The sequence below is a fragment of the Macrobrachium rosenbergii genome, chromosome 48 (assembly GCF_040412425.1).
Source record: "Macrobrachium rosenbergii isolate ZJJX-2024 chromosome 48, ASM4041242v1, whole genome shotgun sequence".
In the NCBI taxonomy this organism is placed as follows: Eukaryota; Metazoa; Arthropoda; class Malacostraca; order Decapoda; family Palaemonidae; genus Macrobrachium; species Macrobrachium rosenbergii.
In genome coordinates this window covers 72,620,170-72,646,564 of record NC_089788.1, presented here as the reverse complement: position 1 = coordinate 72,646,564, position 26,395 = coordinate 72,620,170, and the positions used below count along the sequence as shown (strand labels likewise).

At 37.8% G+C, this 26,395-nt stretch overlaps 1 protein-coding gene across 1 annotated transcript in view; it reads right to left on the bottom strand.

The window, feature by feature from the left end:
• LOC136831526 (nephrin-like) overlaps positions 1 to 26,395 on the bottom strand; it is a 509,843-nt gene that overhangs the window by 4,717 nt on the left and 478,731 nt on the right. The window contains exons 17-22 of the mRNA XM_067092095.1: positions 16,708 to 16,853; positions 13,502 to 13,677; positions 12,853 to 13,017; positions 12,458 to 12,571; positions 5,249 to 5,393; positions 2,053 to 2,211 (exon numbers count right to left, since the gene is read on the bottom strand). Coding sequence (XP_066948196.1) covers positions 2,053 to 2,211; positions 5,249 to 5,393; positions 12,458 to 12,571; positions 12,853 to 13,017; positions 13,502 to 13,677; positions 16,708 to 16,853 — 905 coding nt within the window. The remainder of the gene's footprint in view (positions 1 to 2,052; positions 2,212 to 5,248; positions 5,394 to 12,457; positions 12,572 to 12,852; positions 13,018 to 13,501; positions 13,678 to 16,707; positions 16,854 to 26,395) is intronic.

The following is a 26,395-nucleotide window of genomic DNA, read 5'->3' as shown; positions in this document are numbered from 1 at the left end:
TTCCCCGAAAAACGTTTAGAACGTTACAGACCTTAACACCGTGGCAGCAAAAGGACCCTCCCCAAATTCTGCTTTACATAAAAGCAATGTAGTCCCCCACGAAAAGAATGTATTAATAGACGACACGGCAAAGACAAAAATAACCCTCGCAGGAGCAGATTTGAAAACTGTCAATGAAAGTAAAAGATATATAATGCAGTATCGATTTGAAACCCAGAAAGAGAGGGTACAATCTACTGATATCTCCAACGGCAGGAAACGATGAATATCAAATAAATGCCAAAAAGGAAGGCCGTGTTTCCTTACAGAGCTAAACTACCGAAAATAAAAAAGAAAAGTAATGGGAATCTGAGTTTCATAACGGGGCGAAATAGCCTTGGAAGCCTCGTGACAGGCACTTCATTCCCTTTAAAGCTTTGGATGACTTAACCATATGCGGTGTTATTGGTAGTTACGAGTGAAATCGCCAAATCCGGAGATTTAATCCATGACAGATACCAGCTGATTGTTAATCCCCGACGTCCAATAAGTCCATTAGTTATCGAGGGGATTGAGAACGGCGAAATCCTCTTACGCCTTCTCTTTTGTCAGCTCTGCTCGGGAAAAAAAAATCTCGGCGGATTTATGTAGCATTCATTATTTTTCCCGTGCGGGAGTTTCGTTAAGTAGGGAAGTGAAACGGAAATCCTGTTTCCTCGAAAACACAGAAAAGGATTTTACTGGTCGTTGAGGATGACATCCAAAAATGAACGCGATATTCTTTGCATGTTTTAAAGTCAAGTCAATGGACCCTTTAGGTTTGTTCAGTAATAATAATAATAATAATAATAATAATAATAATAATAATAATAATAATAATAATAATAATAATAATAATAAATGAAGACCATATTCTTTGGAAGCCTTAAAGTCAAGTCGATGGCCCCTTTAAGTTTGTTCAATAATAATAATAATAATAATAATAATAATAATAATAATAATAATAATAATAATAATAATAAAAATGAAGAAACTATTCTTTGGAAGCTTTAACTTCAAGTCAATGGCCCCTTTAGGTTTGTTCAGCAATAATAATAATAATAATAATAATAATAATAATAATAATAATAATAATAATAATAATAAGACCACATTCTTTAGAAGCTTGATTTTCACGTCAATGGCACCTTTAGACTTTTTCATAAGAAGAAGAAGTTTATCTTCTGAATAATAATAATAATAATAATAATAATAAAAATAATAATAATAATAATAATAATAATAATAATAATAATAATAATAATAATAATAACAAATGTACATCCTTCTCTTTGGAAGCTTTAAAGGCAAGTCAGTGGCCCCTTTAGGCTTGTTCCATATGAAGAAGGGGTTTATCTTCTGAATAATAATAATAATAATAATAATAATAATAATAATAATAATAATAATAATAATAATAATAATAATAACATGTACATCATATTCTTTGGAAGCATGAATTTCATGTCAATGGTCCCTTTGAGATTTGTTCCATATCTTCTGAGTAATAATAATAATAATAATAATAATAATAATAATAATAATAATAATAATATGCACATCATATTCTTTGGAAGCATGAATTTCAAGTCAATGAGGCCTTTAGATCTGTTCCACATCTTCTGAATAATAATAATAATAATAGTAATAATAATAATAATAATAATAATAATAATAATAATAATAATAATAATAATAATAATAATAATAATAACAAAACAAGCCGGGGAAATCTATCAACAAACAAAAGGACGCAAACGATCATTTGAAATTCTCCTGAAAAAAAAAAAAATACCCCAAAATCATGAAGCCTCGCAACGCGTTCCATGATTGCAAGCGCCCAAAGAAGAAACAAGCAAACTAACTACACACTCTCTCTCTCTCTCTCTCTCTCTCTCTCTCTCTCTCTCTCTCTCTCTCTCTCTCTCTCTCTCACCACGACCGGGGCCTGAAAAGGAAACATCAAAGACAATGATATTGACTCGCTGCTCTCACGTTCCCCGCCAATTCAAACACAAAAGGATGGTCACTCACCCGAGGCGTTCCTATTCATAGTCCTTCTTCTGACGAAGCAGGCAATGATGGCGATGTTGAGGACGAGAAGGGCGGCTCCTGTGAGGGTCATTATGAGGAGGATGAGGCGGGGGACTCTTGAGGTGTTCCCTACCATGGTGCTGGCGTCGCCCGATGGTCCTTCGGAATAAGGTAGAAGGTAGGTTCAGCTTTTTAAAGGGAGGGGGGACGCGTTCCGTGATATTGTGAAAAATCGTTCAAATTCTGTTGCTTTTAAGTCCATAAATCATTGGATTTAAATAAGTTACTGTTGTAGCCTAGTATGGGACACAAAAGCATAATAATAATAATAATAATAATAATAATAATAATAATAATAATAATAATAATAATAATAATAATAATAATAATAATAATTTTACTGCGGCTCAGGGCCATATGCATGAAATATACAAATACATACACACAATCTAGATACATAAGGTAACATGATAAAAATAATTATCGGCAGTATTCACACAGTTGCTGAAGAAGTAGAAACAATAGAATTCATAATAATGGTAATGACAGTAATTATATGGAGAATAATAGAGAAAAAAATTAAAAATATAATAAAAAATACAGATTACAGACGATTAATTTCCATCTGGGGACCTCAGTTGGTTGCAGAAGTCAGGTCCAGAATTGAAAACCATCACACACATATATATACACGTACACCTACACACACACATACACACAAAGCCAACGTACCCACATAAACATGGGCACAGGGCAGGCAAAAATTAAGGTTTAGCTTTTACAGTCAGGAAGAGAGATTCCATGGTTACTGTGGATACCCATTAAAATTCTGATACATAAGGCCATAAATCATTTTACATTTAAATGCATTATTGTTACGTCATAGTATGGAATAAAAACAAACAGATTCCCATACAATTTACAATTTAGGACGAAGGCCAAGCCCTGGGACCCATAGGGTCATTCAGCACTGAAAGGAAAATCTGAGAGTAAGATGTTTAAAAGGTGTAACAGGAGGAAAACCTCGCAGTTGCATTATGGAACAAATGTTAGAAGAGGGTTGGGAAAAGCAAGATGGAAGATAGCATATGAATGGAGGTACAGTAAAAGGACTGAAAGGGGTTGCAACTAGGTGCCGAAGGGACGGTGCAAAGAACCTTTAAGTAATGCCTACAGTGCACCGCGTGGGGTGCACTGACGGCACTAACCCCACTGCGGATTAGATTCCTACGGAATTGAAAACCATCGCACACACACACACACAACACACACACAGGTAAACTTTCAACGTCCTCTCATCAACATAAAACAAACGTACCCTATATCCCAGAGGGGGAGGAGCCACGCCTCTCAAAATTAAAACCTCTCGCAACATTCTTGTCAGAGATGAGATACACAAATATATTTCAAATTAGTCTACCCATTTCGCTGTCTCATTAATCCTCATTTTGCCGGGCTCATTATGATTAATCCGCTTTATGAAGAGGACATTATGTCCCGTTTAAGGTACTCCAAGGCCTAATCAATTAGGGGGAGTGACGCGTGTGGAAAACGAGGTACATAACGGTGCAACGGAAAGGAAGGAAATTGTACGTACATTCCGCTGTACATCGCGAACGCTGTCTGCCGGGTTCAGTTAACAGAGGGGCTGCAAGCAATTTTATATAAACACAGTTTTATAAAAATATAATGATAAAAGGAGGTTTGACGCACACCGTGAGCAATATCTAGTAAACGAGAGAGTGCAGATAATTTTATATTAATAGTTTTATAAAAATACAATGATAAAAGAAATAAAAAGAAAGTTTGACGTACGTCGTGAAAACTATCTTGTAACCGAGGGAGTGCAAGGAATTTTATATAAATACAGTTTTTATAAAAGCACAACAATAAATGGAATTTTGACGTACATCAAACACTATCTAGTAAGCGGGGAGTGCAAGCAATTTTATATAAATACAGTTTTATATAAAAAACATCGATAAAAGGAATTCTGATGTACACCGTAAGCGCTATCTAGTAACAGGGAGTAAGAGCAATTTTACATAAATACAATTTTATAAAAATATAATGACAAAAGGGATTTTGACGTATATCGTGAAACACTATCAAGTAACAGGAAATACGGCGATTTTGTAAATAAAGTCTTAAAAAAACACAACGATGAAAGGAATTTTGAAGATCACTGTGACTTTGTGCAATAAAATGAGATTTCAAGTGGTTCACGTTATGTGATTTCAATTTTCTAATGACTCTTATGTACCTCCAGGTTTTATGGAATAGGTTTCTGCATTCTGTTTAATTTAACAAATATCTATTTCTGACGTCGATGATCTTCGCCGTTTGTTGCAACGCCATCTAATAAAAAACCAATCAATCAATCAATATAATATTCTTTTGTCAACTTGTTTCACGAAACTGTTCCGAATCACCCTGCAAAAGAATTCCGTCGAAAGAGAGAGAGAAAAAACAACAATTTATTTCACCTTGTTATTTTCATAACAAAATATCGCCATTAAAAAAATTAATTAGAAGTCTTTTTTTAACGAACATCTGCATTGTTGGAATTCTCTTCTCGTGGGCGATGGGTCCAGTCCGTTCATGCGTTTCCAGTGAGAATGATCTCTATTTATTGCTTTCGGTGATACCAGGGTTTCAGACTGGGGAAATATATATATACACACACACACACACACACATATATATATGTGTGTTTATATATATGTATATAATTTGACTACGTAAAACGCACAAAATACGAAAATAAAATTTATATTCAGGATACAATCGAACAGAATTTAAAAAATGGTAAAAATTTTCTTTTTCGAGCTTTGGGGGTTTCATTTAGTGTTGTAAACACGGACAATTATATATATATATATATATATATATATATATATATATATATATATATATATATATATATATATATATATATTTCATATATATACACGAAAGACAAAAGGACAGGATTAAAACCCACTGAACACGCGAATATAATATACAAACATCTGCGACCCTCTTGAATCATCTTGTAAACTGAGCCACACCAAGAAAGAAACCCCAAATACCCAAATACACAGAAAAGAAAAAAAAAAAAAAACACTTTTAACCCAAAGTCATCCACACTAGCCCAAGAGAGCCTGCGGCAGCACCCCTTCAAACTCCAGAGCAACTAGCGTCGCAGGCCACTCACCTCGCGTGTGTGCCACCAAGGAAGGGGTGATGTAGTCTGACATGCCCTGGTCATTCTCCGACCGGATCGTGAAGAAGTATTCGGTGCCCGGCACCAGCTCGGCCACCGTGGTTCCAGCAGTGTTCCCTCCGGTGATTTCGACGGTCTGGAGAGAGAGAGAGAGAGAGAGAGAGAGAGAGAGAGAGAGAGAGAGAGAGAGAGAGAGAGAGATAATTAAAAACTGCAAGAAACATCCTGATGTTGCCTATTTTAAGATGTATACTAATGGGTGACTGGTGCAACAAATCCACGGTTATGTATGGGCACAAATATATTTGAAAATAAATCTGTCTTACAAATATATTTGAAAATAAATAAATTTTTTACAAATATATTTAAAAATCAATCTATTTTTACAACTATATTTAAAATATATCTGTTTTTACAAATGCATCTAAAAAAATTTATTTTTTGCAAATATGTTTGTACCCATACACAACTGTGGATTTGTTTCTCCATTTCAAGACTTATGCTACTACGATATTTCTTGAAGGGTGATTCCTAATCAAATGCATGATGAAAATGAAAAATACAATATTTGCATAGCTGGTGTTACAATTACAGCGCATGAACAGAGAACAAAGTTAATTCCTTGGTAATTTAGGAAGAATACAGGATCATTAGTTTAAGAATAATTAGTTTAAGAATACTTTTGAGGATCATTAGTGTAAGAATGCCTTTCCAGATCATCCACACAAAACTACATTCATTTGCATCGACCGCACGTTTCTGTCATTGAACTCGAAAAAAAACATGCAATCATGAAATTCCAAACGAAAAAGTAAAAAGAAGCACGGATGACACATCCATCTAACTATGAAAAAGAACAACCTTTTCAATAAACCTGAAAAAATACCTCTGTAGTTTATAATTCCCTGACGTAAGGCATCAACCAAATGACACAGAAAGCTCCGAATGGACAAACGGAATTCGCATCCAGCGCTCGTAATGAAAAATCAAGAAATGATGAAAAGTGTATTTACAGAGGAATAAGACACTTGTGAAGTGGGTATCGACCAGCACGCGACGACCATTTCTCCCTCGTCCGTACGGCATTTTCTGGTCGCTTATAAACGACCGCGAGGCACGATACAGGTACGGTACACGCCTGGTCCAGCCTTGACCAATGGCACGGAGGGCTTGCGGAACGGAGCGCTCAATAAGAGACTGTCTCGCTTTAAAGATTCGGGTATGTTGCAAAGTTCTACTGTCATAATCATTAAAAATAATGGTAATTTCGGTTAATCCATAACAGAAAGTGCTTTTTTTTTTTGCAAAGTTCGTTCAACATGATGATTCATAAATGACACACCAATATTTTTTTTTTAAGCCGGTGTCTGTTGGTAAACCAATCTCCAATTATGTGGAAAAAAAAGAATTTTGGAATTGGAAAATAAAATAGAGGTCAAAGGCCAAGCTCTGGAAACTATGATAAAAGAGTAAAAAGGTTTGAAAGGTGTAACAGGAGGAAAACCTCGCAGATACACCGTGAAACAACTGTTGGGAGAGAGTTGAGGAAAGTAAGGCTGGATAAAGAGAATAAATGCCCTTGGTTTAACCGACCATAGGCTAAAAGCCTCGAAGGCTAATCTAATTTTTTTTCTAATCAGACCACTTGAAGAATGAACGTGGGACTTATTCAAGATCTTGCCACTCATAAGCATTTATTTCATTCTACTGAAATCCATAAAGTTGCTGTCGAAACGTCGGACACATCTTACGGTAGATCAGGTCGAATGACAACGAGGGTAAGCGGCTTTTCCCATTCAGCTTAGGCTTACCAACCGCAAAAGAAGGCTCTTCGATGCGTGTTCTCAATACTTTCAAGCCAGAGTAGTTGTTTTGTAGCGTAGAGCAGTGTTCTCAGTGGGAAAAGAAAATAACAAGACTTACATACGTACGTAATGCAATCCTATAAATAATGGCTAATTTCAATATTGTTTTTAACAATTTATTCAATAACGGCTCATTAGAAAATTCCAGCAGCCAAACTTTTTACCTTCCATGTCATAACTATATCAAGCACGTAGAATGTTACGAAATTCTTCCCATAAAACCTTTTAAACACTGTATGAGTGTGGCCATTAAACATTCTTTTGTAACGTGTACAGGTTGAACTGAACACAGAGTTTAGGCCAAAGGCCAAGCACTGGGACCTATGAGGTCATTCGGCGCTGGAAAGGAAATTGAGAGCAGGTATGTCTGACAGGTGTAACAGGAGGAAAACCTCGCAGTGGCACTACGAAATATTTGTTAAGAGAGGGGGGATAGCGAGATGGAATAAAGACAATATGAATGGAGGTACAGTAAAAGGAATGAAAGGGGTTGCAGCTAGGGGCCGAAGGGACGCTGCAAAGTAATGCCTACAGTACCCCGCATGAGGCGCACTGACGGCACTACCTCCCTACGGGGATAACGTTTTCAGGTATAGAGAAAGAGTACAAGAAATATCAAGAAAATATGATTTCTGCTGGAATAATGTATGGAGGAATTTACCAATTTACGTTGTTCAATTTGGGTGTGGGTAATCGAGATTTACTGGAAGCTGATTAAAACAGTCAGGAATGAATTGTTTGGTGCCCGAGCTACCCTTTCTGTTTAATAATTTATCTGTGTTAACTAAAGCGTCCTCGTGATGTAAATCTAAGTTTAAGATCTACGATACAAAATATCAATGATATTAATACTGTCACCTCTAGTAAGCTTACATGCTAATATATACATATATATATATATATATATATATATATATATATATATATATATATATATATATATATATATATATATATATATATATATATAAATATACATACATATATATAAACATACATGTGTTCATCAGGCACCATACAAATTTGTGTTCAAGTGACTAAAGCTTTTAGCAAGTATTATTATTAAATATTAATGACTAAGTGTGTGTTTTGCCTTGCTGATTCGCATAATGTGAGGTGCGTGCACTTGACATATGAACAACCCACACGTTCATTTGCGACCAACTGAAACTGAAGAGCGACATTTTCCCTTTCCTGCTTAATTATAGTCGTTCACGAGTCGTCAGCGACCTCTCTTTGCTCCAATTTACGATTTAATAGTAGACGAGTGCATTTTATTGCGGATTCGCCGTTCAGTTGGTTCTAGTGTCTAATGTATACGTCAATATATCTTAATCTGTGAGAATCAACTCGGTTCTAATTTGTATTTTGCGGATACTGCTCCTCTAGAATGGATGTTATTGATTAAATGAAGAAGAAGGAGTAGAAGAAGAAGGGTAGAGAGAGAGAGAGAGAGAGAGAGAGAGAGAGAGAGAGAGAATCAGCTTCAGAATGCAATCTTGAAGAAGAAGAAGGAGGAGGAGGAGGAGGAGGAGGAGGAGGAGGAGGAGGAGGAGGAGGAGGAGAGAGAGAGAGAGAGAGAGAGAGAGAGAGAGAGAGAGAGAGAGAGAGAGAGAGAGAGAAATCAGCATGAGAATGCAATCTTGAAGAAGAAGAAGAAGGAGGAGGAGGAGGAGGAGGAGGAGGAGGAGGAGGAGGGAGGAGGAGGAGGAGGAGTAGAGAGAGAGAGAGAGAGAGAGAGAGAGAGAGAGAGAGAGAGAGAGAGAGAGAGAGAGAGAGAGAGAAATCAGCTTCAGAATGCAATCTTGAAGAAGAAGAAGAAGAAGAAGGAGGAGGAGGAGGAGGAGGAGGAGGAGGAGAGAGAGAGAGAGAGAGAGGAGGAGAGAGAGAGAATCAGGAATGCAATCTTGAAGAGGAGGAGGAGGAGGAGGAGGAGAGAGAGAGAGAGAGAGAGAGAGAGAGAGAGAGAGAGAGAGAGAGAGAGAAATCTTGAATGCAAGAAGAAGAAGAAGAAGAAGGAGGAGGAGGAGGAGGAGGAGGAGGAGGGGAGGAGGAGGAGAGAGAGAGAGAGAGAGAGAGAGAGAGAGAATCAGCATGAGAATGCAATCTTGAAGAAGAAGGAGGAGGAGGAGAGAGAGAGAGAGAGAGAGAGAGAGAGAGAGAGAGAGAGAGAGAGAGAAATCAGCATGAGAATGCAATCTTGAAGAAGAAGAAGGAGGAGGAGGAGGAGGAGGAGGAGAGAGAGAGAGAGAGAGAGAGAGAGAGAGAGAGAGAGAGAGAGCTTGTAAATGTAAACTTGACTCAAGCTATATTGATAACACGTTCTCTCACGTTCTCTCTCTCTCTCTCTCTCTCTCAAGGAATTATTATGATCTTATTTTCCCCTTAAATCACCCGATATGAGAGAAGACCACCCTGAGAGAGAGAGAGAGAGAGAGAGAGAGAGAGAATGTAATCTCTTCAAGCTGTATTTAAACACCACCTTCTCTCTCTCTCTCTCTCTCTTTAACACGGAATTATCATCATCATCATCCTCATCATCATCTTTATTATTTTGGCCTTACATCCCCGACGGGAACTCGGCGCTCTATGCTTCTTGCGGCCTTCCATCACCCTAATATGCCAAACGGAACGATCTTGTGGCACCTAATGTTCTTTCACGGCCCGATTTTTCATTTCGGGAGTAATCTCCTGGATTTACGATGACAGAGTTTATGATATCGGTGAAAGCGACCACCGACCCGTGGTCTGGACACCGCTGATTCAGAAGTACACGCCGGGGGGAAGAGAGCCGATCGTTCAATAAATATCTAATCTCACAATACGCCAGAGAGAAGATCCACTGATAGGGGGTTTGATAGGGTGTTAAATTGCCTGAAGAATCCTGATGCATTCATCAGGCCTGAGAACTGAGTGTATTTAACGCCATACTCATTGCATTTTTCTGTTAAAAGAAATTTGAATGTCACTATAGGGTGATAAGGTGTAAATTTGCCTGAAGAATCCTGATGTATTCATCAGGTTTGAGAACTGAGTGTATTTAAACGCCATACTATTAGCAATTTTACAAGAAATTGAATGCCACTATGGGGTGATGTGGTGTAAAATTGCCGAGATAAGTCAAATTCTGAAGAAAACTAATGTATAAATAAGATCCAAGGGTAAGTGCATATCTGCTTTCGCTTTTCAAAAACATTTGAGCACCACTATGGACAGAAAACTGGAAAATGATTCCTGAAGAACATTTATGTATAAAAAGACTCAAGAACCTACGGCAAAATAATTGTTACTGTGGAAAAAGGAAAATGACCTTACTCAATACGGCTGCCAAAATTGAAGTATAAAAAGATTCATTCCTGAAGAACATTTATGTATAAAATTGCCAAAATGAGTGCATTCCTGAAGAACATTTATGTATAAAAAAGACTCAAGAATCTAATGCCTATTTTTTTATGCTTTTCAAAATAATCTGAGCATTACTATGGAAAGAAAGGGAAATGACCTTACTCAATACGGCAATTTGTGTAAAATTGTTAAGATGAGTGCATTCCTGAAGAATATTGAAGTATAAAAAAGATTCAAGAATCTAATGCATATGTTTTTACGCTTTTCAAAAGAATCTGAGCATCACTATGGACAGAAAGGAAAATGACATTACTCAATACGGCAATTTGTGTAAAATTGCCAAGATGAGTGCATTCCTGAAGAATATTGATGTATAAAAAAGATTCAAGAATCTAATGCATATTTTTTTACGCTTTTCAAAATAATCTCAGAATCATTATAGGCAGAAAGGAAAATGACCTTCCTCAATATGGCAATCCTACACAAAAAAAAGCGATCTCTACCAATTTCTGGCATTTATAATATCTTTACCACATTAACGAGGCAATAGGGAGAAGGAACTCGGAGATCATTTTAATTTGAAGAGAGTTTGAGACTGTGAAAAAATAACGAATCAGTGACTTAACTAACCAAATCATGCATGTTGACATGAATAAGGAAACTCAATCAACTACTGTAAAAGTAAACACTCCATTTATAATTCCAGCCATATTATCTTCCAGCTAATAAAACGAATAAGTGGAAAGTAACAAGACTTCGAAACAGCCCACAGTCTCTCAGGGAAGGGGATCAACATTCTTGGCGCACAAAAGTATTGGTTCGGGAACAAAGTGAAACAGCTTTCTTCCCCCGAGTTGTTTCATCAAAGCCTGGAATTAATGACGACGTTGTTCGATTCGTTGTTTGCAAAAGAAATTTGCGTGTTTATTTCCATTTCTCGACATTAAATTTTGTTTACCAACTGAAATTCTCCTATGAAATGACATAGTAGCGTCATTATCATAAAAATTAATATCATAACCGTGTCATTTTCCTTATATTGAAATGGAATGTTGTTTACGAGTGAGATTATTTTTAGAAACACAATCAATAAAGAACACGATCAATAAAGAGACTCGCCAAACTATTCTTAAACATTCTTCTGGAGAAAAGTAATAAGATGGTTTGCGCCACTGATGGCTAAAAAAATCCTCTCTGTAAAACCAGTCAGTGCTGCGTTGCTTTCACAGCACAAAACAATTCTTCATTTGTAGCACGTGCCCAAGTGAGTGGACAGTTTTCTTGAGCGGAAAAACAATTTTTTCTTTTGAAGACAAGCGGAGGTGGACTGTCAACCCCTCAGGCCAAACAGCTGTTTTTTTTTTTTTTTTTTTTTTTGAGAACACAAACAAATAAGTTGAAATTGTACAGGCCAAAGGTCGCGCGCACAAAATCACTATTTAACCTCAAGTCAATCCTATACATTGATAAAATAGGGAACGTATCAGCGATAATATTTCTTGAAGGATAAAAAAAAAACTCAGATCTATAACGCAATACGATGATATTGGTAGAAACCATCCTTGGCAATAAAACAATATTTTTTCTCCGCAGGAAAGATTACATATGAGGTGTGTCTGGGCATGATATTAATTTGATTTATGAAAAAAGGTCAAGTGAAAAATAGGCTTTTGCATTAGTTATACTCTCTTATAATTAAATGTTTAAAGTTGAATTAATTATACTCTCTTATAATTCAATATTTCAAGTAAACTGAAGAAACATAATTATAATTATAAACAATTCCCTATCGGAGAACCTTGGAAAGAAGATATCTGCCATCCTCATCCTGGCACCCACGGAAGAAATGTCTTTTCAAGTTCAAAGACAAGAGGCATTCAAGACAGTAAAAGCTTTACATTCAGCGAGACCAGACTGTCTTTAAAAAGAGCAGGCGTTACCAAGTTACTTATAAGAAGCCATGGACCAGTAACGAATCAAAAGATCTCACCTTGTGATTTAATGTGCCACTGATCCAATACTGTATGGTGTAGCCTCTGGGAAGTCCTCCGTCAAAGTTGGGGGTCCAAGCAAGCGACACTGAGCTTGCAGTGATATTGATGATCTGTTTGCAACATATCGAAACAAAATGTGGGTTAAAACGGTAAAACAGGGAATGCAGGGATGTGAGTCTTGCATCCCAGATACTGCCAGAAGGTCCTTGTGACTTCTGGCTGCAAGTGTTAGGAAGACCTACCCAAACCCAGTAGCTATGAAAGTGGGCTATGTTTGAAGTGAATTCATTCATTATGTCTCAAGGAGCAAAACAGCTGGGCAACTGGAAACCACGAACGAGAAATCAAAGAAAATCAATCAAACGATTCAGATAATGACTCAGGTACTTACGGAAAAGTTTGTGGGAGGAAGGGGACGCGCAGGCGGGTTGAGAGCAATGTCAGCTTTATCAGTTCCTAGGGCGTTGGTGGCCGTGCATCGATAGGAGACATAATCAGTCCTCGTGACTTGGCGAATCTCGAACACACTTGCCCACAATACCAATCCATCTACAAGCTGTGGAAGGAAAACCGATAAAAGATGAATTATACTTTTATCCAAAATATATGATTCTGTTTATTCAATTAGGCATTAGTCTCTAAACTGGCCGATGGAATCAGAAACATAACGAAGACTGAATTATTACTGCTTGATTATTATAAAAACTATGGTCTTCAATATCTAAAGTCAGGTTTCAGAATAGTGGAAATTTTATTTTTATACTAAAAATGCAGGCACTTATTCCAAGCATCTATCACTGAAAAGGAAAAACCATGAGCTTCACAAGACAGATTTACAAAACTTCTCAGCAAAATAAAACACAAACAAACAGTAACAAAAATTAAGCTTTTCTGAATGCCCAGAACCATCAAGGATAAACGAAACATCACGATCTTCACACGACGTATTGACAAAACTCAGCAAAATGAAATATAAACAAACAATAATGATTGGTTTTGCTTAATGCCACCTGAGAATGCATTGACTACTGCCTTGTTACCTGAGGTTCGTGAATCGTGTACTTCTCGTTGTTCTGGATGATGTGCCCGTCTTGTGTGCTCCAAGAAAAGGATGGAACTGGAGCAGCTCTCACTCGACACACGAGCCGCCCACTTCCACCCACGGGCGCCCACGATCCACTCCAACCAGCCACTTCTTTGGCCACTCGGACAGGCTCTGGGTTCGAAATAAGGAAAGACAAGCAATGAGGGACGTTCCTTTAGGCCAGTGGTTCTTAACCAGGGGTACCTGTACCCCCAAGGGGTAAGAAACCTTAAACCTGGTGGTACGAGACATGATACCCAGTGCAATGGTACTGTATATTTTGTATTGATATTGGATGGGGGTACGAGAACATTTTCTGAAATACCAAGGGGGTACGGGCACTGAAAAAGGTTAAGAGGCACTGCTTCAGGCTCTTAGTTGAACCAAAAAATATGGCACGTTGAAGTTTGAATACTTAAGGAACAGTAATGAGAAAACCACTTTAATTTTGTTTGTGCTCTGTTCTCTTGACAATAGAAAGGCGGCGATCTGAAACGTCCATCCAGACTTTTAATTTTACCAACAAACATGGCACGTTGGAGTTTGGACACTTACATCATAGTAATGAGAAAACCTCTTTATTTGGAAGTGTTAGTGATCTGTTCTCTTGGCATCAAAGAATGATTTCACTGTTAAACCCCAACCAGAAGCTTCATCACTTAAGTGTAATTTGAATCCATATACACGTAGTTTTCTTAACACCATGTTATACCTGGCCGAACGTGTTCCCATTTCACATTTTCCTTTGATCTGTGTAAAGGTAGTTTTCATGCTAACGTGCGGATTATAATGCTGTTTTAAAGCTGAATGGTTGCAATTTATAGTATGTTATTTTCAAATGGAACGGTTGTAATTTATAGTAATACGTTAGAAAAACGAAAAACTAAAAAGGTAAGACTCCAAAATTCAACTTATTCAGATACAGAAGTTTTTACTTTTCTGTAAATGAACGTTCGCCAAAAATAAAGTAAGAGAGGTAGAAGAAATACTTAGTACCATGCAAAAAAATAATAAATTAGCTATTGTGTAGTAAAACGTAAACAGATTGACAAACCCTTATTATTTCTTTACTGACAACTTCACTAATATTTCTCCGTGATGGTGTATGGAAAAACAAGCATTTGTACTAGGTTACTGTTTTGGTGTCATTTTCAAGCAATATATCGTAATATGTTAAAAAAAGATAAACAGCGAGAGGAAAGGTCAGTTACGCAATGGTTTTTTTTTTACACAATGCAAAACTATGATAAATGACTTCCGCGGTGATATATAGTTTATTGCGATTTGTTTCAACCACTGCGCAGTAAAGCACATCACCTTCATATTTCATAGTATGGTATACACTAGTACTTTAATAATTCACGAAGGGACTTTCATAACCTTTACCTCGGCGGCTACAGAACATATTTGGGAAACGACATGTGGATAAAAAGAAAGCGTCGCATCAAGCACTATATTCGTAGGCGCTCTCGTCCGCACGAATTCGTATCATCAATACGTATAACCATCAGAGTACGAACTCGTCCAATATTTAGCGGGCTTTCGTGAGTCAAGCACATAAATCGCTTTCCTAAGCGTTGCTTGAAAGTGGGTCCTGCGCACGCCGTAGCAATCTGTGGCCATTCAAGGACCATTCTGTCTTTGGCCAAAAGAATAAGCAACGGCAATCAACTAATTTTGGCGAGCGGTTCCCGGGCTTCTTATTAGGTCAAGGTGGACATTCCAAACTCGCTATGCTGTGCAATTATGAGCAAGGTACATAATGACAGATGTTTGGGGACACTGGAACTTGAAGGTATTTTGTCGCCAAAGTATTTATCCTCACTGTATTTGCGACTACGATAAGTTACTAATTCTTTAACGTTGTAATAGGAATAAATGAAACAATCAGTTTTAAAATAACGCCATCATTTTCCTTCCTGATCTCATTTTCAACAGAAAAAATTGGTAGTTTAAACCGATTCGCCGAGATTCAGGAAAGATCAAGTGAGGTCAGATATCCTGAAACTGTTAACGTTGCAAAAACATCACGGTTAGAAAGTAGGGGGAAGGTAGTAAGGTACATTTACCAGACTTACAATGTGAATTTAAGTAGGACATTTAGCAAAGAAGACATAATATCCTTTCAGTCATCAATTTTGCACATTACAATTCCAGTAATTCTCTAAGCTGGACAGGACAAAGGTGTAAGCCGGTGACAGCTCGATATTCTTATTTCTCTAGTGAAAGACGACTCTCACAAATCTTAAGGTTCTATTGACGTCAAAAATTAAATTAGATTCTATAATGATCGTCCAAGGACATGCATGGCCCTTGTGAAAATCAGTCATATACAAGGAAGTTATACAGAATTAAGGTCATTATTTTTCAAACAATTGTGTTCTGAAAATCTATCTCTGTCACATGACGCTTCAGCCATTAAATACAGGTTTTCAGCCATTTCGAAGAATTGAAAGAACTCAATAATGCAAAACTATTTAGCATTATTAAAATGAACTGGTCAGTAAATCTTGAGACATGACACATTTGGATAATTGACGATGTTGTTTTATCTTGATACTGGATTGAATTGAACTGCACTGAATATAGAAATTAGGCCAAAGGCCAAGCACTGGGACCAATGAGGTCACTCAGCGCTGAAAGGGAAACTGGCAGTAAAAGGTTTGAGAGGTGTAACAGGAGGAAAACCTCGCAGTTAGGAGAGGGTGGAAAGTAAGAAGGAAGAAAGAGAATATGAAAGGAGGTACAGTAAAAGGAACGAAAGGGGTTGCAGCTCGGGATTATTTTGATACTGAAATGCGAACTATGACGAAAATCGCTCTGACCCGAACAAATGAATCGACTGTAACTGACCTCAGTTTAACTAGCTATCAACTTGGCTACTGAATTTTTTTTTAAAAGAGAAATATTTTTGCAATAAAACGTTCTGATGTGAAAGCACAAAATTTCAATCAATTACACCCAGTGAAGAAAACCGAATCCTCACAGGCCGAATGACATTCGTGTACGAAAGAGCTGGAAGTCCCGTATTCTTAGAACGAAGACACTCGAAATTAAGTGAATTTGGGTGACCACCCTTCCCCTTCCTCCCAGTCCAGAAAATCCAACCAAATGCCACAGAGCAAGATCGTCCAGACAACAGACACAGACAGACACACTCACGTGTGACGATGATTTTCGTCTTGACGGCGGGAGCCGTGGAGACGACATTGGAGGCCTGGCAGAGGTACACGCCCGTGTCAGACGGCCGGGCGGAGTTGATCACGAGGCGTGCAATGCCCAGACCGGTGCTGAGCGTCTGCGCCGAGCTGTAATGGGTGAAATGGGCATTAAAACATGGTGCAAGAATTAATGTCAACAGGTTTATAAATGATCGAGATGAACGTATAAATTATGGGCAAAAAGTAGCATCATAATGAATAACAATAAGTTCTTATAAATGTCTAAGCGTCTGCGCCAAGCTGTAATGATCAAGATGGGCATTAGAACATGGGTAAGATTCAACATCAACAGGCCTATAAGTGATCAAGATGAATATATAAATAATGGGCAAAAAAGTAAGATCTACAAGACGATAAATACCAATAATTACTCTCTGCATAAATCTATGAGTAAAGCTTTTATTTATTAAGCATTCCCTCGCTATCATTTTGAACGAAATTATTTTATTTTTAAGTACCGACAACTTCTCATCTGCCAAATCATCTTATTTCACTCAGCATCTTGATAAATGTCTTCTCAGCAAAACTTGCTGGAAGAGAAACCGACATCCATAGTCTTATTCAATCAGCATCTAGCATCCCTTTCCAAATGATCTTCCAGTAACCTTTACGACTAAGACTTTTATTCCGACCATACACATTTCTGTACCGTATACGTTTTCCAGAGATACGAAAGGTTCATTGGTAAACACTTGAGGTTACTTCAACTAATTACCAAACCTTATCTTTCTAGGGTCTTGTGCATGCATTAATATATATGGGGTTAGTTCTCGGTTCTACTGCCAGGTGGAGGCATCGCCCTTGTAACGGCTCCTCAATTAAAGCTGCTTCCTCATTTCTCCCGTCTATTGTACACTGTTATACAGTACTTCTTTATTAGATTAGTATGCTCGCCAGATATGAAGTCTCTATCACGTCTTGTCTAAAAGGTACCGCCAAAGTTAACGCTGGGTAAACGCAGACTGACGCAGGAGATACTGACTCAATTTTCGCATATCTGTGCATGACAGGCTACCTTGCACAGAATCTGACTGAAGTCCCTTGAACAACTTGAGTGAACAACTTGAGTGTGACAGTCATAGACGGACACACATACAAACGTCCTCTGTTCATGTATGTCTATGCACGATGGTATGCCTATGTACCGAGTTTGAGTGAAGTCCTTTCAATGGTGTAAGAAGAGCTGCGATGAACAAGGTAAGAATACACAAGATACAATGACATACAATGAGTAATCCTGGCTTTGTCGGTAGGGGAATAATAAAGAAACACAATGTGTCTCTATATACTTATATCTGTCCAAAAACGATAGCCTGTGGGTGATAAACCTACCTTAGACCAGCCTATGCCAAGCACTTTCACCTCTGAAACCAATATGAGTTCGCATAACGAAATCACCTTAACCTGAGTCTCTGGACAGTAATGACCCTACGGTCGTGACCCGCCATACCGACCCTCTCTTATACTGTCATTTCTTACTGTAGGTCAAGAGCTTCCTGCGTCTCAACCCTTAATTCCATTACCGTCAATTCCGAAGGTACGGGTGCGCGGGTAATAATAATAATAATTACAGTCTCGCAAAAACATGAATAAACCTCTTTGTGATTGACTGATTGTGACATTTCCTGTAGCACTGGAGATAGTTAGGAGTCATGAATGACGACTAATTCCACTACCACTGAGCAAGTTTTGGTCGAATGTTATATTGGCGTTCTGTGAAGTGAGGACCGAAGCTAATCAGCTAATCAATAGGGCCGCCAAATTATCACATGTTGTCGGACCTTAATCTCGTTAGTACTGGTATGGCGGTGGTGTAAGACACACAGATGATGCGGCGAAAAGAGAACAGGATACCTTTACGTTTTTTGATAAATAATGTCGGTTTTAGTCGGAAAACTGTCACTGCACTTCCAGACATATTATGTAAACAATTAGATGGCTGCAAGAGTACTACGGTTCTTAAAGAGATGAATCCTTTGTTAAGCGAATATACAATTAATGCACTTTAAAAGAACAAAAAATTTTCAACGGGAGTCAAGAAAACAAGAAAAACTGGGCCGGCGTTTCTTCGGCGCAATCGAGTTTTCTGTACAGCGCATAATGCTGTATGAAACTTTCAGCCAGGGTCCATGAAACTCAGCTACGGACCGGTGGTGGCATGTGTTGTTGGTACTATAGCTGTGCCAGAAGTACGATTATGGATAACATTAACCTTAAATAAAATAAAAACTGCCTAGGCTAGAGGGCTGCAAATTGCTATGTTTGATGATTGGAGGCTGGATGATCAACATGAAAATTTGCAGCCCTCTAGCCTCAGTAGTTTTTAAGATCTGAGGGCGGACAGAAAAAGCGCGGACGGACAGACAAAGCCACCACAATAGTTTTCATTTACAGAAAACCAAAAAACACTGAATGGTTAACAACAAACAGCAAGCAATAATCAACAGAAAGGCATCAGAGTGAAAGAAATGAATTGAAATTTAGGTAAACGAACAAAAACTTATTAGTCACATCCTTATTCTATAACGATGTACCCCAGCCCCAGCAAAAAAAAAAAAAAAAATCATAAAAGTTATTATTACAAGCAAAGTCCAGGCACGGAATCCAGCACAAGCTCACATATTCGACAGACGTTACCTCGCTTCCACGAGAAAAGCATTATGAAGAGTGACGGAAACATACAGAATTTCCAGCCAGGCGATGTTTTTCAACACGGAGAGCAACACGTGAGCAAATTAGCCTTTCGCGCCGCATGCAAGGAAATTCATAATTTTCCCCTTGTCAGATTTTCGACTGCGGATGCAGAGATCTTCCTCTCCTTTCCTTTTGCATACTAGCTCATGTCAAGGAATGGATTATCAAATTTAGGCCAAAGGCCAAGCGCTGGGACCTGTGAGGTCATTCACGGCTGAAAAGGAAACTGAGAGTTAAAAGGTCTTAAAGGTGTAACAGGAGGAAAACCTCGCAGTTGCACTATGTAACAATTGTTAGGAAGATGGAAGGAAAAGAATATGGACAGAGGTACAGTAAAAGGAATGAAAGGGGCTTGCAGCTAGGGGCCGAAGGGACGCTGCAAAGAACCTTAAGTAATGCCTACAGTGCACGGAGTGAGGTGCACTGACGACATTACCCCTTACGGAGAGGTTATACTAAGGGCGTTGACTTTATATATATATATATATATATATATATATATATATATATATATATATATATATATATATATATAATATATATATATATATATATATATATATATATATATTAAAAATCAGGCAAATGGAGAAAGCGACGACTTTCAAACCATAATCCCCATTTCCGCCTGAATAATTCAAAGTACACTTTCAAAAAGTATTAAGGAACAACAGATCTCCACAACTGACGATCCTACAATCGACGGCGTCCTTGACTACTTCTGCATTTCGAAAGAACCCAAAACTTACGAGGACCAGCTAATGGGGTAATTGCTCCATCCAAGGAACAGTATATAAACAAGTCATGCAACACTGACGCTGTCAACGGCTAATCTTTTTGTGCACTATTAATCAACCCACAGCTTCTTGTGAGCAATATTATCTTGGCAAGCAGTAAGGAAGGTTACTGGTTGTTAAAAAGCTTTTGACGCAATATTTGCAATATCTTCTCAGAGCATTTATTCATCGTTCTAATTTGCTGATCGAGAAATAAAAGGAGGAAACATTTGACCTTTGACCTGTGAGTGTGACCCTGACCTCATTCAGAAAATAAACATCAGTGGAGGATTGTGCTTCCTAAATGTATACTTACTATCTTGTAAAGTTAAAAAGTTAAAGCCGAGGTTAAATTCTTTTTGAACCTTTGACCCCAAAGTACAACCTTGAAGTACCTCTGCTTAGCAGTATCATTAATGTATTATGCATGTTGAAAGCGTGTCTGTATTGCAAGGTTCTTAAGTCATGGTCAGGGTTGAATTCCCATTTGCCCTTTACCGTCTCAGCATGACCTTGACCTCAATCTGTACATCAGCATCATTAATATATATATACTGTATATATATATATATATATATATATATATATATATATATATATATATATATATATATATATATATATATATCCCGGATATGAAGTTGCCAGAGTCATATTTCTATTTGGCCTTTGACTTTTAAGTGTGACCTTTATATTACCCTTCCTAATGGCATGATTAGTGGATTATACACGCCAAATATCTGGCCTCCAACTCCTATAGTTCAAAAGTTATGGGAAGAGATGGGGGGATCGTACATGGAAATTTTCTTGTGTGTTTGTGTATATGTATAATATATATATATATACATATACTGTATATATAAATATTATATATATATATATATATATATATATATATATATATATATATATATATATATATATATATATATATATATATATATATATATATATATATATATATATATATATATATATATATATATATATATATATGTGTGTATGAGAGAGATGAGAGAGAGAGAGAGAGAGAGAGAGAGAGAGAGAGAGAGAGAAATATGCCACTGGCAATTACAAAGAGACTGACGTGGCTTCTGTTAAATCCATCAGACCAATTTATCTCCTCAGTGAAACTGAGATTGGGGAACTTTCTCTCTCTCTCTCTCTCTCTCTCTCTCTCATGACATCTGACCCACTAAAACTGCATGAGAGAGAGAGAGAGAGAGAGAGAGAGAGAGAGAGAGAGAGAGAGAGGTCAGCGCCAGGATCAACTTGATTGGTAGTGAGCGCCGTCGGTGAGAAGGTTAAGTCAGAATGGGGCCAGGTTTAGGATTACACGATTTACATACATTGGAGGAAGATTGGCTCGGATTGGCTTCCCCTCCATCCTGATGCATCTGAGAGACTGCGCTTCCCAGACCTCAAGTCTTTCTTCCTTCCTTCCTTTCTTCTTCCTCTTCCTTTTAGAGTCCGCTGTCATCTCTTCTCGCAGACTCATTCTTCTTCTTCTTCGTCTGGATAAAGATTTAGCCTCAGGCTCACTCCCTCTAATCTCTGGGCGCTCGACTGTTCGGGGTTTCTCGATATGCGTTGCATGAGACGTCGTGAATTGATGACTCGCACGTTATGGTATGAATTTACCGATACACAATTAAGCTGCATTGATAATAATGCGATCTCTTTTAGCTTCATACATAATAAAAGGAACCGCTCAGGATAAGGTTTTGGAAAAAGGTATTATTCTATAAAATAAGTAAAAAATGCGCCGAAGTAACTTCGGCGCAATCGAGTTTTCTGTACAGCCGCTACACCGTATAATCAAGGCTACCGAAAATAGGTCTATCTTTCGGTGGTCTCGGTATAATGTTGTATGAGCCGCGGCCCATGAAACTTTAACCACGGCCCGGTGGTGGACTATCCTATATCGTTGCCGGAAGCACGATTATGGCTAACTTTAACCTTAAATAAAACGAAAACTACCCAGGCTAGAGGGCTGTAATTTGGTATGTTTGATGATTGGAGGGTGGATGATCAACATACAAATTTGCAGCCCTCTAGCCTCCTCAGTAGTTTTTAAAATCTGAGGGCGGACAGAAAATGTGCGGACGGAAAAAAAAAGAGCGGATGGACAGACAAAGCCGGCACAATGGTTTTCTTTTCAGAAAGCTAAAAACTAAAATAGCTCTTTGTTGCTTTGTTGTTTTCTGAGAAGAATTCCGGTAAAATTACATGAATAAAAGCGTTATACAATAAACTTTTAATCTATTAATAAACACACACAATGCGTTTTTCAGTGAACAGGATACTTACAACAGCTGATATATCGATTAATCACTGAACTTATTTTTTGTACTGAAAGTTGGACAATACCAAGTTTTTGTATTATGGTGAAGTATAATATCAGAACAAGGAACAATCCATGCAAAAGATAACAAACAAACGAAAAAACCGCAAAATAAAACATACAAAAACATAAAAAGTGATCCAGGGAGAGACGACCCAAGCACTCAAGAAACAGAAAGGTAGCGGACATAATTCGGAATAATTCAGAGAAGCACATTATTAAACCGAAATTTTCCGCCATCATAGTTTGAGCTGAGAGCTGCGGAAACGGATTCTTCGTGATGACTGCAACGCGTGCTGTAATTTTATAAGGGTCGTTACATTTCATGCAGATCCCGTGTAATTCTTGGGGGAAAATAAAATGTCTGAGGAATTGATGAATTCAACTGGTGTTGTATTCACACTCTCACAAACGCGCGCGCGCACACACACATGTGTGTATATATATACATATATAAATAATTATAAATTTATATTGATATACTGCTAGGTATGTGAAACGTATCAACCTGTTGCTGCCACTGTATAAAATAATGTTGTTTGTCTTTCAACAAGATCCTAAGGTCGTCAAAAAAAAAAAAAAAATGACCTCATCTCACTTCTAAATCTAAATTTTCATTTACAAAGCAAAAACAAAAAATTCGACATCACACAAATGAATGGTGGATGGTTTATTTCCTTCTATTTCATGAGTAAAGAGAAACAAAAAAAAAAAGGGGGCGTTGGGGGGTTGGGATGGGACTACTCTTATCGTCCCCCTGCCTCGCTGTTTCCTTTAGTGGAGGACGCAGTTTAACAAATCATATCATCCAAACTTTTTGAAGTTGTGAAACTGCAGCTGGGAATAGCCCTCAACTCGTCAAAACATTAGTATTTGTTCTCTCTCTCTCTCTCTCTCTCTCTCTCTCTCTCTCTCTCTCTCTCTCTCTCTCTCTCTCTCTATTTTCATAGCTTATCTGGCTTTCAAACTTGAACCCCATTAGAAGTGGAAGTACCTTGACTGCTAGCATCACCTAACATCCTCTCTCTCTCTCTCTCTCTCTCTCTCTCTCTCTCTCTCTCTCTCTCTCTCTCTCTCATAAAAAATAAAAAACCATAATTCATAAATCGCTAATTTCATATACTTGCATTTTCATCCTCCTCCTCCTCCTCCTCCTCCTCCTCCTCCTCCTCCTCCTCCTCTCTCTCTCTCTCTCTCTCTCTCTCTCTCTCTCTCTCTCAAAAAATTAAAAACCATCATTCATAAACGAGTAATTTCATATAATTGAATTTCCCTCTCTCTTTCTCTCTCTCTCTCTCTCTCTCTCTCATAAAAAATGAAAAATACATAATTCATAAATCGCTAATTTCATATACTTTATTCTCTCTCTTCTCTCTCTCTCTCTCTCTCTCTCTCTCTCTCTCTCTCTCTCTCTCTCTCTCTCAAAAAACATCATTCATAAATCTCCTCTAATTCCATATACCCGTTTTTACCTTCACGCCACAAACGACAAGCAAGCTCCCTTTTCCCCCCCTCACGGGCGCGGTAACAAATCATCGCTTTCCTCCACCAAAGAAAACAATAATAATTTACTGACTGAGGCTCCAAGTTCACCAAAACGGAGCAAACAAAACACCCTGCTAACATTCACTGTTGTCGACGCGTTCCTGGTTGTTATTTTTTTTTTTTTTTTTTTTAGGTCGAGAGCAACTGACCATTTGCACGAAAACGGCAAGTCTCATAAAAGGAAATGAAATGCTAAAGAAGAAGAAGAAGAAGAAGAAGAAGAAGAAGAAGAAGAAGAAGAAGAAGAAGAAGAAGAAGAAGAAGCATTGCGGAGAATAGAGAGAGAGAGAGAGAGAGAGAGAGAGAGAGAGAGAGAGAGAGATGAGCCGAGCTGAGAACTCATTACATACTTCACTGGCTTACAAACAGAACGAGGAAAATAAAAAGTCCCGTGCAATATTAGCAACAACACAAGCTCAGGATTCTTTCTGATTATTGGCATTCTCGGGTCAGTATTTGAACCAGTCATTCAGATAATTACATCTAAGTTGTTAAGTTTAATATGAAAACCATTAATGTTAGTGACTATACTTATAACCTCGACAGAAACTTTTATTCTGATTCTAATATTATCCCTTTTAAAGAGTTGAAACCAAAAAGATAATGAAAATTAAAATGAGCATTGAAATATCAAAACAAAACACAAAAATAGGATAATCACTGAAAAAATGTTAACACAATCATCATACGAAGAATTAAGAAATGGACTATATATGAAATTAAGCACAAAGTAAATGATGTCTTCCGTGACTATCATCCATATATACTCGATTATCATCCGTTATGCACAACACATATAGTTAGATGAGTTTTCTAGCCCCATGTCATTCTACAGTTGTAAAATGAAAATGACGACTCAACGTCCACGATCATTCGATTGGAGGAACAAATCCGCAGTTATGTATGGACACATATATTTAAAAAATAAATTTATACAGAGAGCTTGTGGGAATCTGGTCGAAAAGGGAAATCGAAACGATTCCCAAAAGCTCTCTGTAGATGATTTATTTTTAAATATATGTATCCATACATAACTCTGGACCTGCTTCTCCATTTTAAGACTCATGCTACTTTGATTATTTTTTAATTGATCATTTGAATTGAACTGAATATAGAGTTTAGGCCAAAGACCAAGCGCTGGGAGCTTTGAGGTCATTCAGCGCTGAAACGGAAACTGACAGTAAAAAGGTTGTAAAGTTGCAACAGGAGGAAAACCTCGCAGTTGCACTATGAATCAATCGTTAGGAGAGGGTGAAAAGTCAGATGGAAGAAAGAAAATATGAATGGAGGTGCAGTAAAAGAAATGAAAGGGGTTGGAGCTAGGGACGCTTCAAAGAACCTTCAAGTAATGCCTACAGTGTACCGCACGAGGTGCACTGACGGCGCTACCCCCGTACGGGGTCAATTGATCATCTGATTCGTATCAAACAAAACCTAATTAACAATCAGTGCACCGAGTTGCAAGAAATCTCAGAAGCATAAAGACCCGAGATGCCTAAAAGTCTCTAATCCCACACGGTGGATTTCTGGAGCACTGGGACGAGGAAGTTTGAAGTGGCGCTGCCGACTACGCCGTGACATTAGTAATTAAGAGTTCTAAATGAATTCAATTACCTGCGTCTCATTGCTTTTAACTGCTGCCGTGGCACTTGGTGCCAACGACCTAAAACTTATCGAAGTGGCCCCATTAGCATCAACAACCAGGGTGCCCACTTTGGCAGTTATCGGTGGAGTTCCAGAACTCTCGGCATCTTTAGAACCTTTAATCGCAATCAAACTCCATTTGCCAACATGCTTTCCTCGATTCCTCCCGAACTTAGGCTGTCTCTTCAATTCTTGGGGAATCGAATCGACTGACACATTTCAATAATTCTCTTTAAAAGCGGATCAGTTGTTCACTGGAGAGTTTGCTAAGCGTTCGAGTACCTTAATCACTAAATTCATGGCCAGCAAACTTCTCCAGACTCACCAAAAGTCTGCAAACTAATCTAATTCAATAATTCTAACACTAATGTCTGGATAGTGCTACGATATACAGTACTTAGGGTATAATGTCCGAAAATAAAATCAACGCACATGGACTCAATTCCTTTTTACCGTCATAAAGGCAGGTTTTAGCACAATCCATGAGAAAATGTGTCTGATTATAAAATCAACGCACTTGGAATCAATTCCTTTTTACCTTCATTAAATTAGTGTTTTAGCACGTTTTATAAAAAATAAATGAGGTACGTAACGGGTGGTGATAAGCTAACATATACAGGCTATAA